Source organism: Dermacentor variabilis, chromosome 2 (genome assembly GCF_050947875.1).
Source record: "Dermacentor variabilis isolate Ectoservices chromosome 2, ASM5094787v1, whole genome shotgun sequence".
In the NCBI taxonomy this organism is placed as follows: domain Eukaryota; kingdom Metazoa; phylum Arthropoda; class Arachnida; order Ixodida; family Ixodidae; genus Dermacentor; species Dermacentor variabilis.
In genome coordinates, this window is record NC_134569.1 from 84,288,567 (window position 1) to 84,308,180 (window position 19,614).

Genomic DNA, 19,614 nt, shown 5'->3' on the forward strand with positions numbered 1-19,614 from the left:
GGACGTGGCATTCTCGCTGCTTGTTCCAAATGAAAGTTTCGCGAGCCAGCAGAACCCTCACAGCACGACGCGATAACGAAACTACTGAAACTCCAAAGCGTGCGCGGCGCAGAGTCGAGCGCGCAGAGTCGAGCGAAAACGAAACCTTTCGAACACCCATATTACTGAAAGGTAACGTCAAAATGTTATTTTTTCTTAGAATCGAATAGACGTAGACAAGTAGCATTTTTTTCCGTCTTATAATCGAATGAAATGATATTTTTAATACGAGTAGTTGAGTATTAGTAACACAAATTATGAGGAGTCCTTTCGTCATCGGGCTAGTACCGGAATGTCGCTGGGGGGTCTCAAATCGTGTCATGCATTTACCTCAGTTTCTCGGTTACTAAAGCTCTGTTCGCGATTATATTGACGCCTTAGACGTTCTAGAACATTGCTCTACCACTTTAACTTGAGTTTCTGGTAACCTTTAGTGTCCCTTTAAACATATTGGTCCCTTGATTCCGTTTTTTACAGTCTGAAATTACTTGTGGAGCTTATTACCTGTATCACAAATTGGCTTGAAAGCACTGGAGCATTTTTCAAGTTGCCAGATATATTGACAATATCTCAACTGTAGTCTCGAGCATGCCTGTCGAGATGGGATGCTCACATATGTGATTGGTAGTGGTAATTTGAAGGTCATCGCACTTCGTCAAATTAGGGAACAAGTTTATGAACAGGCATAATGACAGCAAGATTTCGGCTCGCTGTGGCTCTTGCAGCCGTTGGCATTGATGAAAGAATCAGCATGAGTGTTTAGATAAACATGTGGTACAAAGTAATGACACTTGCAATACAATTAACAAATATTCTTAAGTGGCACATTACATTAGTTGTGCTATTTTACCTGCATTCTTTCTTTGCTTATACATTTGTCCAGAAACAAAGGTGTGTTCTTTTGCATGTTTGCAAGACAATTGAGCACAATGCAAGTGTTGAAAGTGCGTCATCTGAGGGGTCCATAACTGCTTTCAGACAAGCAAAAGTTGATGCACTTAATTTCTGCATCTCTAAGTGAGTTCCAGCCAATCGCACCTAGAAAACCGAAACTGGACTGACGAAAACTTAATTAAAGCTGAAACTGAATTGTCATGCCTTTAGCAAATGGCCATGAGCAACGTGACTGCACCTCACTGTCAGGTTAGCATGAATCAAGCATCCTTATCAAGCCATGACCTCGTTCTATTATAATGTTAATTAGTCCAAGTATTGCTGTGTTTAATTGCACTAGCTTGAGTCATTTTAGAATGTATACCTGTGTGATAAAGACGGTGCTGAGGAAATAGCTTTCTTGTAACGTCTTCTTTATATTTAAGGAACTTCAAATGCATTTTGTGAAATGTGCTGTGTATTAAAAATCTTGATGGAAACGGGAACTAAACCACATTAATCTGCTGTGCAACTGCATCTTTTGGTCCTGGTTTTGTAAACACAGAATCTAGCTCTGGCGTTTTAGTACAGTGTGCGTCAGTGCAGTTCATATTTCCAGCCATAAAATCGTGCAGTGAAGCCCAACTTGCAACAAGACTTGATGATGTGGGTTTTCTTTCTTCTCTATAACAAAAATTAAATTTTCATGGTGAATGGTGTTCATTTGTAAGGTAAGAACATGAGAGACCTCAAAGAAACGGCACAAGAATGATTTAGATCCCATGCATTGTGGGAATTCATGTTATGCGAAGCATTTTGCAGATAGCTGGCTATCCAGCAGCACTAGAAAAATTGACCGAGCACGAACAGTGTCGGGCTTCTCTTCCTGAGCGAGAGCATTTCCTGGATGCTGTAAAAAGTCGACATACTGTAAAAGCAGCATGTCGAGCTGACTGCTCTTTATGTAGCGATGTAATTAAATGTATTGTTTTATTGCAATAGCCATTATATGGCCACTACAGGCAAATGTTTGTCGTTGCCATTATAGTCCTTATACACGGGTGGCCCACGTAACTTTAGCCAAAATGTAAAGGTATGCAAGTACCACATAGCTGGAGAGAACCAATGTAATGTTGTTTGCCATCGCTTGGAGATATTCGGATTATTTTTTGCATTCCACCTTATTACATGATTCATTATTTCTAGATGAAAAGTGTAAATGAGAAAATTGTATAGCAAGATGAAAAACTCTCGATCCAGCTTTCTGCTGCTGTTTTTTGTGAATGCAAAGTGTTTTTCTGAACGCAAGAGAAGTACGCAAATACACGCGATGTGCCTTGAGCGACTATTTGCGCAGCAATATTGCGTGTATTTGCGAGCTTCTCTCACATTTGTAAAAAACACTATTATGTTGCACATATTGAGCAGCATAAAGCTGGATTGAGAGTTTTTCATCTTGCTGTACAATTTTCTCATTCACACTTTTCATCTAAGAGTAATATTTGAAAAGTTGATAAACTAACACTAATTATGTAACTAGGCAGAATGCAAAAAATAATCCGAGTATCTCCAAGCGATGGCAAGCAACATTACCTTAGTTCTGCCCAGCTAAGTGGAATTTGCATATTTTTAATGTTTGGCTAAAGTTACGTGGGAGATACTGTATATATTTAGGTATATGTAAAATATGCAGGGTGTTTCGGCTAACTTGGGCCAAGTATTAAAGGAATAAACATAGGCACTACGCATGTGGAATTGCTGCAACATAGTTCTGAGCCATGTGGAGCATATTGTGATATATATATTTCTTTCAATCCGCCAAGCTGGGTAATTAACAAAGACTGCTTAACTAACTTTTTAAATATTAACTCTAGCGAAACATATTCAATACAAAAGTTGTAGTGCTCGTATAGAAACATCGGATTATTGCATGTGTGCTAAGATAACTGCCATGTTTAATTTTTTCCCAGCCTTTCTTTAACGTCCGCGAAATTAAAAAAAAAATACCACGTGCTGCTGGCTCATGTTACGCGCTTTTAGTGCCCTCAAATGCGAGTTGAACGAATTAGCAAAGGCTGCTCCGCGCAGAGGTCGACTGAACAGGCGGGCGGTGACTGCGATGCACCGGAGGCAGGATGGTTTTTATCTGTCTTTTGTCACACTGTCAGCCTCGGCCCCTCCGTCAAGTTCATTGGTCCGAAAAGAAAAAAACAAAACAAAAAAACTTAGTGCCCTTCCACTCTGTGAAGAAGAATGACCAGCGAAGCTGTGTATGTGGCCCCTTAATGGTGAACTGCACCTCTGCCGCGGGTCGGTCCGGTGTGACTGGCCAACGTATGGGAAGTGCATAACGCCTGCTTCACCTCCGCCGCGGGTCGGCCCGTTATGGCACTATCTTCGGGATCGGCCCACGTATGGGGAGCGCATAATTGGTACGAAACATTTTTTTTTTCAAAAACATCTGTTCATCTCTCTGTGCCTGGGATTTCTTTGGGTCCCACGTGTGACAAGAATAGTTCAAGGGCGCGTTACAGCTTCCCGAGCGCACAGGGGCATGTGCCAGTGAGCTCGGAACCGTTCTGCACTATCACCAGGATCGGCCCACATGATTATTTTTTTGATCATTTTTTCTGCTGTCGGACGCCGAAAAAACTACGAAGGTTAGTCATATACAGCTTTCGCTGTAAAAATGCCTGCGCTGCATCAGATGCTGCCTCCGGTCCCATATCGCATTCGCACGTGGCAACCTCGTTTTCGCTGAAGAATTTCTTAAAACGGTACGCCCCTTTTGTCACTTCACGTGCAACGCAATCAAGACAGCCTGTTCAATAAATCTCAGTGCAAGAAGCAGCCTTTGTCTAATTCGTTCAACTTGTATTTGAGGGCACGAAAAGCGCGGCGCGTTAGGTGGCAGTCACGTGGTATTTTTTAACATTTCGCGCACTTTAAAGAAAGGCGGGAAAGAAATTAAACAGGGCGGTTATCTCAGCATAGATGAAACAATCCGATGTTTCTGAGCAAGCACTATACGATTTTTGTATTGAAGATCTTTCACTAGAGTCAATATTTAAAAAAGTTAATTAAGCAATCTTTCTTAATTACGCAGCTTGACGGATTCAAAAAGAAGTTAGGACGTTCTCCACATGGCTCAGAATAATACTGCGGCAATTCGACACGCGTAGCGCCTACGTTTCTTTCCTTTTTTTTAATACTTGGCCCAAGCTAGCTGAAACCCCCTGTAGGTATATGAAAGCACTAAAAGCCACCTAGCGGACACTTCCAACAGTACACGCGGGAGCAGTAGCAGACGGCAACCCTTTGCAGCAAGGATGGCTGAAGTTAGCGGCTGCAATTTCTCCTTTGTTCGGGCGCCAGGCTGCTGCTTTTGCGGTGACAGCTGTAGGGAAGATGCTGACCTCTGTGCGAGCGGGTACGAACACGATGTTACCGGTGTTTGGGACAACATGGTCCACATACGTGCAAGGTGTGTCCCGCAGACAAACGCCATGAACCCCATTTACATGACGTGGAGCTCATGTACACTAGCCGATAGATTTTGTTGAGTGATGCGACCTCTCGATGGTTTTTTTTTATTCTACCCTTGCCGCAATGCTGCTTCTGTACCTGAATAATAAGCACCCGTCGTTAGTGCAAACTTATATCAAACAAATCCGCACGGTGCAATCTCTGCATATGCCGTTGTGATTTTTCTGCCGATGAATACATGTGACATCGCCGAATAAGTGCAGTCGAAGTCGCCTCAAGAAGAGTAATTGCCAATTTATTGATGGAAACGCGCACATTAGCCAACGAAGTCACCAAACACACGGGTTAATAAAAGCGCGTGTTAGTGCTGTACCGCCGATGCGATTCTGCTGCATAAGCCGATGAACTACCGTTCCCGCTGCAGTTTGTGCAATTTTAAATTCCCCAAGGGAGCTGCTTGGAAACGTACAAAGCTAAAGACTGACTAACTTCTCAGTACTTTTTTATATTACTAGAGAGAGGTGCCACATGATATATTTAAAGGCAGAGCAGCGCCAGTCAAAGTAGATGAGCGCTGGCGACAAGGCCCGGTTTAGTCGTCTGCAGCGTAAGTATAAGAAAGAATTCAGTTGAGTACAAAACTGACATGCAAGAAGGGACTACGTTGTGAAACAAACAAATCACTCGGCGTGTTAAGTTTGCTCAGGCAGCATCGAGGTGTGATGACTTCCCAAACGGGACGCGATCTTTTCAGCGAGAAATGGAAAAAAAAAATACCATATGCAGCAGCTATTAGCAATTCTCACCCTGAACTACCTATTTTCTAAACACATTTCCAAAAACGCAAACAATATCTAAGATGCCCTCGGGCGAAAAGAATAAAGCTGTTAAAGAAGCACTTCCTAGGTATCATTGCGATAAGACACAGCGTGATTTATACCCTTTACAAACAAGGCAGGGTGAAAACTTCGCAGCTCAAAAGAATCGACAGGAGTTATGCATGGAGCAATTAGCAACAGTTAAACATGTGCAAAGCCACGCATAAAATAGATGTAAAAACATGAAGTGCGCGACAGCTGGTGCGAGGATTTACCGCGCCACATGAAACCAACAATTTCAGTTCTTGCAAACTTCAGTAGCTTTAACATACAACGCAGTGCGCTCGTGTAGTCGTGCTGCCTAGCTAGCGCAACGCGGTAAAGAAGCGGAAAACAATATAAGCGGCAAACAGCATTCCGAACTTTAGCGAAATGCCTTTAAACCTCATGTTGCACTGCAGACGAACTTCGTTGCTCACGCGTCTAACTATGATCAAGTGAAAAAAAACACCGACGAGACAAAGGAAAGGATGAGAACAAGAAATTTCCCTTCGAAGCGACGATCCATTTTTGCTACCGTTGCTCCCGCAGATGAGGCTTTGCCGGGAATTATTAGAACCGTATCGCCGGTACGTTTTCACCGGTATTTGAGCCCCCCACCCTGCAACAATTCTTCTTCGACATTCCCTGAAGCTTTGACTACCCCACACGCGCGAATGGTGTTGCCCATCTAGCTCTGAAAACGTGAATAAGACAGAGAAGCACGATCACCGACACGACAAACTACGGCGCGCGCCAGGCTCCTCTCCCGCGTATTCTGCGCAATGCCGCCACCAGTGGCGCGTCCGTCGGCATGCACGGCGCGAAATTTGCGGAAACCCTGGTCTTCCGTCCTTGATTGAATTATTCCTCAGCAACTTGGAGAATCACAGTGAGTAAACTAAGGTTGTAGAACATTTCATTCACAGCACAAAATAGCACAACATCTGAAATATGTAATCTCACTGGCGCCGCCCTTTACGGGCAGCGCAGCAGCGTCTGTGCGATGCTGTTACAGGCCCTAGCACGGCGTGTTAAAGCTTGTAAGGGTGCCGGAAGTTTTGACGCACCCGCGTATGTTGCATCCGCATATAGTCGAACTATAGTTAGAACACCGTTCGAGGAGTCGGAGCACAATGCTAAGCCTTGCTATCGCGTTTATATATAGTGCTTTGCCTTTCGGCAAAGCGCCATAAAAAGAAACACTGCCACTTTTTTTAAGCATGACATACTTTTAGCTCACGTTGTCGGCACCCTTCAAGTGACCTTGAACCAAAGCCAGAGCAGTTATCCGGGCACTCAAACGAGAACATCCGGGCAAGTTGCGAGAACAAAACGAGATCATCCGGGCAACCAGTCAAGACTGCATTACATAAGCTAGTTCTTCCATATGTTTGTTCACAATGTCACTCAAGATCTGACTTCTAGTACGCTGAAGTTTTATTTATCATTTACAATAGCGACATTAAAAATGGAAATACAGGTCACTGTATACACTTGACTGTCATCTTTTGGCAAGTAAAGCTTTTTTCTCTTCCTCCTCCTCCTCCTCCTCCTCCTCCTCCTCCTCCTCCTCCTCCTCATCTTTTGGCGCTGAGACAGAGTTGCCTGTGCTCTTTTCAACAACAGTGGTACGTGAGGTCCGCGGCCACCACAGCGAATGTCTGGCGTGCCGGCAGTAGGGTTATGTAGGGTGCCTCGATGTAAGGGGCCGCAGTACAGCGTGGCGACACCTTTTGGCCTGCGCCGCGCCGCCGTTTTGCTCCGCGGTAGCCATATCGGGGCGAGTCGCTTGCTGAGCCCGTTCTTTCCAGCGTTGGCAGAGCGGCATTGTTGGAGAGTGTGCGAAGCTGCTGTGCTGTGCTGGGCGATTGAAATGTGTTCAGTCGCAAAAACCAGCATGCCAGGGTGTTGTGTACCGCTGTGTGCCGGCTCGACAAAGAAAGGCATGCGCTGTTTTCGCTTTCCACGGCATAAGGAACAGAGAAAAGTATGCACCTGCCCGCTTTTAGGTGCCAGTATTGTGTGGTCAGAATAATGCCGCGAAGCTTGCTTTTGTTTGTTTGATCATTCTTAAAGCGGCCGGCACGCCGCATTATCAGTTTTTCTGTGACGCGAGATGAGACCAGATTCATTTCGATTGATCCGAGCCACGCGCGACTATGTCGGGTTCCAGAATTGTGTCATCTTTAGCATGTTATTTCGAAGGCTCATCATCATCATCATCATCATCATCATCATCATCATCATCATCATCGTTGTCGTCGTCGTCGTTGTCGTTGTTGTCATCCGATTTATGTCCACTGCACAACGAAGACCTCCCTCAGTTATCACAATTTATTCATGTCTAGCGCCAGCTGACCCTGTGCATCTTATGTCTGCGAATTTCCCAATTTCATTACATGCACCACCTAATTCTCTGCCGTCCTCGACTACGCTTCCCTTCTCTTGGCACCCTTTACGTAACTCTAATTCGCATGGTATGGACTGTCCAGCTAAAGTATTTCCTTTTAATGTCAACGAGAATATCGGCTATCCCCGTTTTCTCGCTAATCAACAACGCTAACTTCCTCTCTCTTAAGGTGACACTCAAATTTTTTGTTCTTTCCGCCGCTCTTTGCGTCGTCCTTACCTTGTTCTCGAGCTTTTTGTTCACCTCCAAGTTTCTGCCCCATATGTTAGTAACAGTAGAATATGCAATATTATTGTACACGTTTCTTTCCAAGGATAACTAATATAAGCAAGTTTCGAGCATATTCTACTAATTGCCTACGCCTGAGGTTCCACAGTATCACAGTGGTAATTAATGCTGGGGATCCAGTCAGTTGATGACAGTAAGGGGCTGAATACGAACAGATATTCAAAATTGCAAACAAGACCCAACCGGCGTTTCACTACGTTGGTCTTCGACCATACCAGTATAAGGCTCTTGAACCGAAAGGACGCCAGAGGGTTTTATACTCGCTTCGAAGAAGTTTATTCAGGCATATTCCGGAAGCAGGCGAAACCGGCAACTGAAAGGGTCACTGTGATCTAAGAACAGTGTGTTGCTTGTCAGTGTTTGTTGCTACTTACATGCCTCTCCTAAATGCAAATTATAGCTAATAAATTGTGCATGTATCCCACAAATGGTGTGCTCACAGCAGACTTCAAAAATAATGCATGCCAAACGACTTCCTTTCCATCCCCCACATCACGCATAAGCAGACCGGCACTTCCAAGTGCCGGTCTGCTTATGTCCAAGTGGTCTATAAGTTCGGCCGGCTTGATACAATGTTTCTTTTTTAATGAGTTTCCCATTGTTTTGTTACATAGGTGCTGCAGGACCACCTGGTTTTACTGCGTTCAATTACCTAGAGTGCCTCGGTGTCAGGACTTCGGTGAAGGAAACAGTGAAGCCATGAGGAGTGAGAGAGAGAGATGCAAATGATAGAGAGGCAGGTAGGTTAACCGGAGTTCCTTACTGGCTTTAACTTGAACTCGCCCAAGAGCGATGGGCATTCTATCCTGTTCATCGATGACAGCCGAGCACGTTTGCTGCTATCGCCGCCGCGCCTGACGCACCTTTCTTGAAGTGACAATGGCGTATGTGAATAAGCATTCATGGTTACAAAGTATATTTTTGAAATTCACCGAAAGGCGTTCTTTTAAAAGCAGTCAATCGCTGTTCGAAGGAGACAAGACTTCTAATGAGGTCTTGTTTCTGACAGGAAACTATTGCGTCCATATGGACCAGCGCACAGTATGGCGTGGTGCGGTGTAGTGGGATGGGGTGTGCCGTTGCGGTAGTATATTGTGGCTAGTATCATCTCCATTCTGCTTTGCCGGTAGCCATTTTATGCTTACATCTATTCTCTATTACGGGAGAGCCAGCATTTTTTTTTTTTTTGCGTTACGGCGCCTCTACGCTGATCGACCTGGTCACGTTTCAGGCCGCTGGGCCAGCGCGACCTGTGCGACTCGAGAGCCACCTTGCAACAAACGTTGTTACGCAATGAGTTATCAGGACCAGTCGTTCAGCCAACCGGTAAAAAAAACACGTCAACAACAAAATGCAGTGAGTACACGCCAGAAAGGTGCAAGTAAGCAAGGATCAGCCGCACAAATGGAAACAGGCAGTGCTCACCTTATATGGCGGGTGTTGTGGCGGCAGTTGCCGATGAACTTGGCGAGTGCCCGTAGTGCTTCAAGATTGAGCACCATCACGCTGTCTTTGAAGCTGAATTCCGGTAAGCCTGCCTCCTTCAGAGCGGGCGACGTCAGCTTACGGAGGTAGTCGAGCCACTTAATCTGGGCACACGAATGGCGCAAAAGACAGACATGGGCATGAGGAGCTGAAAGGAGAAGCGGAGAGACGAGCACTGAAAACAGCACAGTTTGCTCGAAGCGGGGGAGGGCAGTATGTTTCATGGCTGCCGTAAGCCACGCAGATGATGACGTTAAAAGCGCAACCAACGAAAGATTTAATTAAGTAAGAGTTCTCATTTTAAATGTAAATTAGAACAGGTCCTGCCAACCTGCCCGAGGAGTCCTTTTGATCCCAAAGAAAATTTTGTTGCCGTTGGCCTTTAAACAGATTTGGAATATGTGCAACGACTCGTGAACAGTGACTTTCATTAAACTGTGGAGGAATTGTCATAGAACAAGGCTATTGGGGCGGAGAGGTGTTATTGTAGCCAACAGCGGTTCCAACTAACACAAAACTGCTCTTGCTAGAGTATAGGTGTCGCATGATGAGAGCTGGTGGTAGTTCTTGTGCGTTATGCACAAGAACCTCGTCGCAATGTTTCAGAACATGGAAATCACGACGATATGTGCAGGTTCTTTTTAGCCTGATCTCGCCGCCTCCGAGTTCCTCCGCCCTGTGGGCGCGGACCCTATAAGTTGTACCTCAGTTACGAACTGCAAGCTCGCACCTGGCCGCTTGATAGAAAGGCGCCCGTGGCTTGGTCTTTTAGGTAATTCGGCTCGTATACGTATAATTTCTGCGTCCCTGACTACTCTGGGCAGGTGCACAGTGTACTAGACGGAAACTTACCTCCGGTACTTTTCTCGACAGTTCCTCCACCGTCATTCTTTGAGGCTTTTGGATGGCGACTGTTTCGTTTTCTAGATCCTGCGATGGGACAGATCAACGAAAATTCAGAGCTACTGTAAAAAACTTCGGAGGACTCTTAAGCTCCGCCTTTAAGAATGGAACGCGATATCATTCAAAGATTCCTGACTGCTTCGCATAATTCCCGGCAGCTGCAGCTTATGTAACCGTAATGTTTATGGGGAAACGCGGCGGCGAACGCTATGCATGATGGCGAGCTTTCTGGTAGAAACGCGGGCTTTTGCGATGGATGGATGTTATGAGCGTCCCCTTTGTAACGGGACAGTCGATTGCGCCACGAAGCTCTTGCTATTATACTGCCTAATGTCCTACCTAGGTTAAAAAAGAAAGAAAAAAAACCCTATGAGCTCCCACAACCAAGTTTTCTGATCCCCTATTGCGCACTTTGCTTTTGTACGTCTCCGTTTTTTGTCGTTTCCATGCTTTTCTTCCACCAATCTTCCGATCGTCTCTTACTAATTTCTATTGACGGACATGTTTACTTTTCCACTGCTCTCGCTGAACCCAGGGGCTTCAAGGAGGTCAGTGGTGCCTAAATCAACCGCTGGGCAGACGTCTTCACATTCTAATAAAACATGCTCCGTCGTTTCCCTAGCTTTACCGCAGCAAGCACATGCTTCTTCTTCCTTCTTATAGCTCGCTTTATAGGTGCGTGTTCTAAGGCATCCCTATGTCGCTTCGAAAAGTAATGAGCTTCCCTTTGAGTTATCATAAATTGTTTCTTTCCTGATTTCGTTTTTTCCTCTTAAGTAGTTACTCATGGCACGGTGCGGCGGAGGCGAGCGCCATCTGGAGGTGTTGCAAGGAACCGAGCGCGCCGCTTTATGGCCGTTGAGAATCTCGGAGGACATGACCGCTCTATGAATGGTAGAAATACTGGAAAAGAAGTTTGTGTTTTGAGTTTCCGCATAACAGAATTATGTTTTCTCGTGTATTCAAGTTACCTTATTACAAGCGTACTGGAATCGTCTAAGTACACATTTACATCCCCTAAAAAACGTACAGATTCCGACATGGAACTTGAGCGACTTCGAACCATTCGCAGAAGGGCCGAGAGGCGATACAGGCGCACGAAGTCAATTCATGACCTTAGAGTCGCTCGACGTATACAGAAGAAAATCCAACGTCGTATGGACAGACTGGAGGAACAACGGTGGAAGACGTTCTGCGAATCACTTGACCCCCGCAAGCCACTGTCTATCATATGGAGGACGGTGCGCGGCCTTGGCTCGTCTCCACAGCAACGACACCCGTTCTCAGCCCTAGCCCTCCATCGGCCGCTCACAGGTCGATATAGCCGAAGATTTCTGTGTGAAGATTGCGGGCAGTGTGGTCACCATCAATAGCGAAATTCTGGGCGAGGTTCCTGCGACACGCTTCCGAGAATTGAATGTGTCCTTCTCACTTGAGGAATTGGACGCTGCTCTGGTCACATGCAGGCGCTCATCGTCGCCAGGACCAGACGGCATCACCTACGCTGCTTTATGCCACCTAGGTGAAGATGGCCGAAGCAGACTTCTGGAATGTTATAACCATTCATGGAATGGTGGCGTCGTTCCTGAGCGGTGGAAGTCCAGCCGCTTGATACCACTCCTGAAGCCGGGAAAGTCGCCACTTGACCTAGCGTCCTACCAACCCATTGGGCTGTCCAGCTGTGTTGGGAAGGTCATGGAAAGAATGATTCTCACCCGCCTAGAGTGGTATCTTGAGCGCCACAACGTATACCCCGAGGCCATGGCTGGTTTTAGAAGAGGCCGTTCCTCTATTGACAACGTCATCGACCTCGTCACGTCTGCACAACAAGAAAAACACCACAAGCGTATATCGGTTGCACTATTCCTCGACGTGAAAAGCGCCTATGATAATGTAACGCATGAAGCCATCATAGATGCCCTGGAAAATAATGGAATTGGTGGACGCATGTTTCGGTGGATTCGGAGCTATCTATTCCAAAGATCCTTCTTTGTGCACAGTACAGATGGCCGAACCGCTGACCATTACACTTGCCGTGGCGTCCCTCAGGGTGGGGTTCTTAGCCCCACTTTGTTCAACCTTGCAATCCTTGGACTTGCCGACGTTCTACCACATACAGTAAACTGTTCCATATATGCTGACGACATATGCATATGGGCCTCGGCAGTTACGCGTCTCCAGGTGCGTGCACGGCTCCAAAAAGCAGTGACCCTAACATCATCGTACCTGCGTGCTCAAGGCCTCAGCATTTCGACCGAGAAGTGCGCCTTAGTCGCTTTTACCCACAATCCCATGACCTGGTACCCCATTTCTATTGACCACCAACCAATTTCCTACGCAAGAACTCACCGATTCCTAGGCGTTATTATAGACAGAGACCTTTCATGGAGTCCCCACATCTCATACTTGAAGAAGAGGCTTACTTCTATCTCCCATATACTAAGGTTTCTTGCCGGTAAAACGTGGGGCACATCCGTGACATCTATGCTTAAACTATACAGGACGCTCTTCCTAGGATACTTGCGATACAGCACACCAGTTCTGTCCAATGCTAACAAAACTAACATCCATGTCCTACAGAGCATTCAAGGCCAAGCCCTTCGAACATGCCTGGGGCTACCTCGAAATGCTTCAACTGTGGCAACAATTTCCACCGCGGGAGACCACCCACTATTGACCTATACAGCTATCGACGCACTCCGGGCGCATGTTCGCCATATATCCAGAGTGCCTGACCACCATCTCGCTCACTTGCCTGAGAAAAGACCCAAGGCAGCGTTCTCCAGATCAATTGCGGCTAACCGGCACTCTTTGTTTTTGAGGCACTCACCCGCAACAAGAACGCCATCCCCTATGTGGTGCTTGAAAAAGCCTCCTGTGTACCATGCTGCTCCAGGAATAGTGAAGAAAGCAAGCCTGACCACCGCGGCTCTGAAGCAGATCACATTGGAAATTTTGCATCGTTCATACGCTAACCGAATCCATGTTTACACGGATGGTTCCGTCTCGGAAAATTCTACGGGCGCCGTTGTTCTACCATCTCAATCGGTCGTCATCAAGTTTAAGACTTCACACGTAACGACATCTACAGGTTCCGAACTGGCCGCTCTTCGCGCTGCTGTCGAATATATTGAAAAAGAACCGCCCAACAAATGGGCAATATTTTGTGACTCGAAAGCAGCCCTCCAGAGCTTGCGAAGTTTACGACGTGGTAATTATGAACAGCTGGTGTCACAAATCAACGAAACCTGCCATTGCGCTTCTGAACGAGGACATGATATGATATTTCAGTGGCTGCCGGGACATTGTGGCATCGTTGGTAATCACCTCACCGATGACGCTGCCCGACGTGCCCAGGCTGGCTCACCGACACTCCTTATACCTTTATCGAGAGTCAACGCTGCAAGAGAGCTTCGTAGTCTCGCTCGTACCATCACGTTAAGTTACTGGCATACACCACAGAACTCTGAGTGTCGTTTATACAGCCTCGACCCATCACTGAAACTTAAATTACCAGCGAATCTTCCACGACCTGACGCAACACTGCTGTGTCGGCTGTGGGTAGGAGTAGCATTCACCAACTCCTACAGCTATCGTATTGGAATGGCGGATTCACCAATGTGCGCTATGGCAAGTGTGAAGAGACCGTCAGTCACCTTCTGTGCCACTGTTCTCGCTTCGATAACCAACGTGAGACTCTCCAGTGTAGCTTGAATAGACTGGATGACAGGCCATTTACGGAAGCGAAGATCTTGGGAGCTTGGCCTCACAGTTCATTAGCGCAGAAAGCAGTTCGAGCGCTTTTTCACTACCTGAAGGCAACAGACCTGAGTGCCGACTATAGACATCCTACACCTAAGTTCTCTCTCTCTCTCTCACTCCCCATTCCCCTCCCCACGTGTAGGGTAGCAAACTGGACTCAGTCTGGTTAACCTCCCTGCCTTTCCTTCTTCCCTTCTCTCTCTCTCTCTCTCTCTCTCTCTCTCTCTCTCTCTCTAACATTTATGAATAACCAAATCTTCGCGCCTTGCACCGTACCTCAAGTAGCGCCCTGGTGAAATCGAACATCTCGGCGATCTGGTTGTCAACGTCCCGTTCGTGGTCAAATTCTTTCGCGTGGGTGGTGAACTCCCTGTAACGAAGTGCGACGTTCCGCAGGAAGGTCTGAATGCCCTTCACCGTTTCCTCCTTGTCGAGGACCGCTCGTGTGAACATCAGCTGCTGGAGTCCGAGCTGAAAAAGACAAAGAATTGAGGAGATTATGTTTTTCATGCGAAGTTTCTGCTACACTGTAGTGCAGTCTCCACCGATAGAATATGAACAGTTCTGAAACATACTACGGCCGTATCGCGAGCTCACAGGAGCAACCTCGCTCTGTTCCAAGAAGGCGAGCGCAGTTCATGTGAATATGACAGCAGGCTTGCCACTTGTCGTCCAGCACGCCGCCAGTGACGTGCTAGACGTGGGCAGAGTATATCGGCAATGTCGTAAGATGGAACGATCCAGCTACCTCATTGGGAGAGCGGAGTTGGAAGCTTGGTGACAGCAGATTTGGTACGCGTTTGCATGTTAGGGCAATGACATCACCTACGAGATTTTGAAGGTCGGTCATCGCAGTGGAGGAGCTGCAGCCTTTCTGAGGAGGTCTTGTACGTAGTTTATGTAGTTTGGGATATAGGAAAACCCGTACGTTTCTGCTCGTCGCGTACGGACGTATTGGCTCTTGCAAAGTCTCTGTAGTGCTCTTTCGTTTGCGTATGTGGAGGTACGTGGCTCATTGCGAGGGGATTTAGCGAGCATAGTAAGAAAAGCGCAGGAATCTTTTCGGGGTCGTTTTGGCATGCAGTGCAGCATGCGTGATTCCTTTTTTATTGACGCCAGGCTTACCAGAAGGAAGCATGTACGTGTCAGATCATTGGCCCAATAAAATAGCAGGCCGGTCGATGCATGTGAAACGTCAAGCGAGCCACACGTGCGCGACCCTGACGTAACGGTGACGCTTGCATTTCAGAATTGAGCTGTACGTTTCTGAATGTCTCTGTTTATTTTTGACTTCACACTTGCCTTTCAGCCTTGGTTATAAGCACGAGTAACCAATGATCGTAGATGTGGACAGGGTGATATCAGTCCATCTTTTCTCGCGCCTCAAAAAGCAATGTGCTTTCAATCCGAAGCTGGGGTCTTCTTTTGTTCTCGCACTAACGTAAATCAATTTCACAGCCTTTTCGCTGTATTTGCGTGACAGTCACGCTACGTTATGAATTGATGACCTCGAAAAAACATTTCTTGCTGACTTCAGAAAAGGAGGCTTAATGTTGACACACTCTTTATAAAACGTATTGTTTCTAATTTTCTTGCTATGAGAGGGCAATGCTGGGATGGATTCTTTAGGCTGTCGCTGTGACCACTCACATGCCGCGCCAAAAAAATAAAAAAAAGGAAGAGAAAGAAAGAAATAAGAAGAAAAAGAAACGCTCTCTTAAATCATGTTGTCATGACAACTGATTGGAGGTGGCTGCCTGTCGTCGTCGGGCCAGCAAAGAGCGCTGGTACTTGAAGATTCTCTCCACTGGCCCACAACCACTTTTTTACTCTCACAACCTTTGAGACATGCATTTTGAGAGAGAAGGGGCACAATTGTGCAGTTCTATAGAGCGAGTGCGGCTCAGCGCTCCGATGCGCTGTTATACTGATTGAGAAAGGCGGACAGGATATTCGGGAGAGCGAACAAAGCAGTTTCTTATTCAAAATTAGGTCTCGTCGGTGGCTAAACCAATCAGTCATGCTGGTTGAATTAATGCTCAGCCCCCCCCCCCCCCCTGCTCTTGAGAAAGAAAACACACGCACACACACACGGGGGGTGGTGCCATAACTTCTCGCATCATAAGCGAGAATCATCAACGGGACGAAATGCTTCAACGTAAGAAGAATATTCAACTGCAGTGCAAAAAAAGAGAATAAATGGACGCGATAGACAAAAACCACTGTTACAGACGGCACTGTGCTCTTGTGCGCCAACTTTACTTTTCCTTTCTCCTTCCTGTGGCACATCGGTATACTGCTATATGCGCAGCTACAAATGCACTTGATCACGTAGCGGCGACATAGCCCCGAGTTGCAGGACGGTGCCCGCCTGCGCAACAGCAAATGCATGCGCTCACCACGATGATCCTGCGTTCGTGCCTCTTGGCGTCGACGTCAAAGCGCGCCTGCAGCAGGGCCTGGTTGTAGCCCATGTGCGCGAGCCTCGTCTCTGCCTGCATCCAGCAGTAGGTGTCGTTCTGCCAGTGTGGCTGGAACAGCGGGTAGCCGCCCATCGACTTCAGCTCCACCAGCACCGGGTCCATGCCCTTCGACGTGTTTCTCGGCTCGTCTGCGGCCGCCCGCGACAGTGCAGTTAAGCAGGCGACGCAGCTACGCGCACGCACACATGTGTACACGCGTGCGCGCACACAAAAAATCAAATCAAATTATATGAGGTTTATAACGTCCCACTAGAGCAACCGACATCCTTAGGAACCAGAGACGTTGTAGTGGGGGGCTCAAAATAATTTCTACTACCTTGAGTTATAGCTGTGTTTTTTTCCCCCGAATTTCGCCATCATTAGGATGCGGCTGTTCCTGGTCGAGAATCGAACCCGCGAGCTCGTGCTAAGCTGCAAGAAAGCCGTACCACTGGGTCACCGCGGCGGTTCGCACAGGTATACTGGCCCACTCGTGTGCGAGGATAACACACAGTTTCTTTTTCTTTTCTTCTTCAAGGGATGTCAGAAAAAGAGATAAAGGTAAAGCCAGGAACGTTAACAAGACGGGTATCCAGTTTGCTACCCTACATTGGGGGTAAGGAAATTCATGAATATATATAGAAGGAAAACGAGGAAGAGATTGGGCACTCTTCGCACACTGAATATATATATATATATATATATATATATATATATATATATATATATATATATATATATATATATATATATATATATATATAGCACGCGAATTGTTCTTTTCTTTGCGCCAGCGACGGATGCGGCCACGGTCATGGGCTGTCAGGATCGGAAGCTTGTCAAGTGAGTCCGTACATACATCGTGCGCACTGGTTACTGCAAAAGCAAAGCGATATATCTATGGCCTTCAAAATGTTGATACTGCCGCCACTGCTGCTCACCGTTTTCGCAGTGCCTGACAAAGTCGATGAGGTAACGCTCGGCTTCGTTGGAATCGTCAAAGCGGCCTTGCAGCAGCGCGTCCCTTGAAGCACTGAAGTCCCCCTTGATGGCATCCGCCGTGCTCTGCCAGATAGGGCCGCGCTGATCGGCGTCCCAGCGTTGACAGGCGAACTTGTAGAAGTCATCGCACGGGTCCACCGACTCGTTCATGCTTCGCCGCAGCCTCTGCGCTGCATGGATGCGCACGCATGCATGGTTTCAAAGATCGTTTCAGTGAATGTATAGACTCCGTGATTACTGACCGGTAGAGACGTATTAAGAGAAGACAGGGGGCTTAGTCTGTAGCCATGAGTGTATACAGTGTGCTGGGGTAAAGGGTGAAGGGAACAAAAGGTTATAGAAGGGAAAACGAGCTATTGTAAGACAAAAACGAGCTAAACATTTGTACATCCGCCGTCAGACTTAATACGGACATAGAAGACGCATATCAAGCGTAGACAGTGAAATTCTGTGTAGAACCCCAGTGGTAAAAACGAAGACATTGCAGCGACAGCTCAGAGTTGGTGTTCAAGCGAATCCTTGACGCATTGCAGCAGTTAGTTGCTGGCTTGGACCCGCCCAGCGGCGTAGCCAGGGTGATGGGTGGTGGTGGTGGTGGCGGGTGGGGGGGGGAGGGGAGGGCATGTGCATCCGCCTCCCCCCCCAACAAAAAGGTCCTTGCGCCAGGATTTTAATCTTTATGTCTTCCTTTCTCTTCTCCCTACCTCCTTTTAGGTGCATATCCGTTCGCCCCATTCCCTGCAGAGCAACGCGTTGGAAAATAAGCCTACGCGCTGCTCATTTCGCTTTTATCTGTTCTTCAATAAAAGGGATCTCTCTCTCTCTCTCTTATTCAAAGCTTGCATTTTGGTATACTTACATATACTCCAACATGCGGTGGTATTGCAGACTTGTCTTTGATCCAGGTCATCTAAGAGATAAAGAAAAATAAAGAAACAAACAAGGTGTATAACTCGACTGAGCCCCTACTCACCGTCAGTGTTGTGAGGTCAGCTCAAATCATGATCGTTTTGTGGCCCGCAGATGCAGAACTGACCTGAACTAACTTTTTGGGTCTATAATACAGCCATTGTTGAGCAATGCGACGCAGAAAATTATAGGATAACGCGAGGGACAGCGCGTTTTCTTATACGCGCGTCTGACTAGCCTCGTAATAAGAGCACCTCAAGTTCGTTGGATTACCCGATTCCTTGTAGTGTCTCCTCCCTTTTGATACGAAAGTGCTCATATCAGCGTTGAATTTAGCAACAGCTTGCACCTTCTTCCGCTGCCTCCTGCGGTGTGTTAAGTGCATTAATTCAGATATAGCTACGCATATACCATGCATAAGTTATGGCTGATATTAGGATTTTTTCTTTATTTCCGTTGTCTGTTTATTGTAAAAAACAAGCAGAGAAAAAAATGGCCCGTCATGACTAGGCGTCACTATCGAAAACAACAGCGATTGCATGTTTCGTAATAACTTCGTATAAAGCCGACAAAGATGTTGCGCATAAGATATACATACATATATATATATATATATATATATATATATATATATATATATATATATATATATATATATATATATATATATATATATATATATATATATATATATATTAAGGTTTTGTGCCACCGAGAATGACCAGGCCGGCTAATACCTCCCTCGCGTTCTGCGTGCGTACCTTGGATGCGCTGTACTGCGATTAGAACACATGCGGCAATGGCGGCGACCAGCAAGGTGCCTGCGAACGCTAGGGCCAGGTGACGTCTCTTCCGGCTGACGAAAGCGACAAACTTGGTCCCGGGATTGTCGCGTCTTCTGTGCGAGAGACAAACAAAACAAAACGTATGAAGCAACAAGAGATATTTGCTCTGCAAGGATAAAGAGAAGACGAGGGGGGAAGAAAGTAAGCGCGCACCGCGCCAGTAATCGTGGGAAAAATAAATATATTGAGAAAGAAACGATGAGTGCACTGCGGGTGTGCGCGGGTGTCAGGATATTCTAAGCTCTGTCGTCCGCGCGAAAAGTACAATGCCGCGACTCTTTCTCTCACGG

At 46.6% G+C, this 19,614-nt stretch overlaps 1 protein-coding gene across 4 annotated transcripts in view; it reads right to left on the reverse strand.

Moving 5' to 3' along the window:
• The window catches only part of LOC142572200 (neprilysin-1-like), a 55,762-nt gene that overhangs the window by 12,171 nt on the left and 23,977 nt on the right, over positions 1-19,614 (reverse strand). For 2 of the 4 annotated variants that reach the window (XM_075681141.1, XM_075681143.1), the window contains exons 3-9: positions 19,241-19,377; positions 18,430-18,480; positions 17,510-17,740; positions 16,506-16,717; positions 14,383-14,577; positions 10,294-10,371; positions 9,382-9,545 (exon numbers count right to left, since the gene is read on the reverse strand). In XM_075681141.1, the coding sequence (XP_075537256.1) occupies positions 9,382-9,545; positions 10,294-10,371; positions 14,383-14,577; positions 16,506-16,717; positions 17,510-17,740; positions 18,430-18,480; positions 19,241-19,377 (1,068 nt within the window). Of the gene's footprint in view, positions 1-9,381; positions 9,546-10,293; positions 10,372-14,382; positions 14,578-16,505; positions 16,718-17,509; positions 17,741-18,429; positions 18,481-19,240; positions 19,378-19,614 lie in introns of those variants that run through there. The other 2 variants (XM_075681144.1, XM_075681142.1) reach the window with 2 other exon arrangements.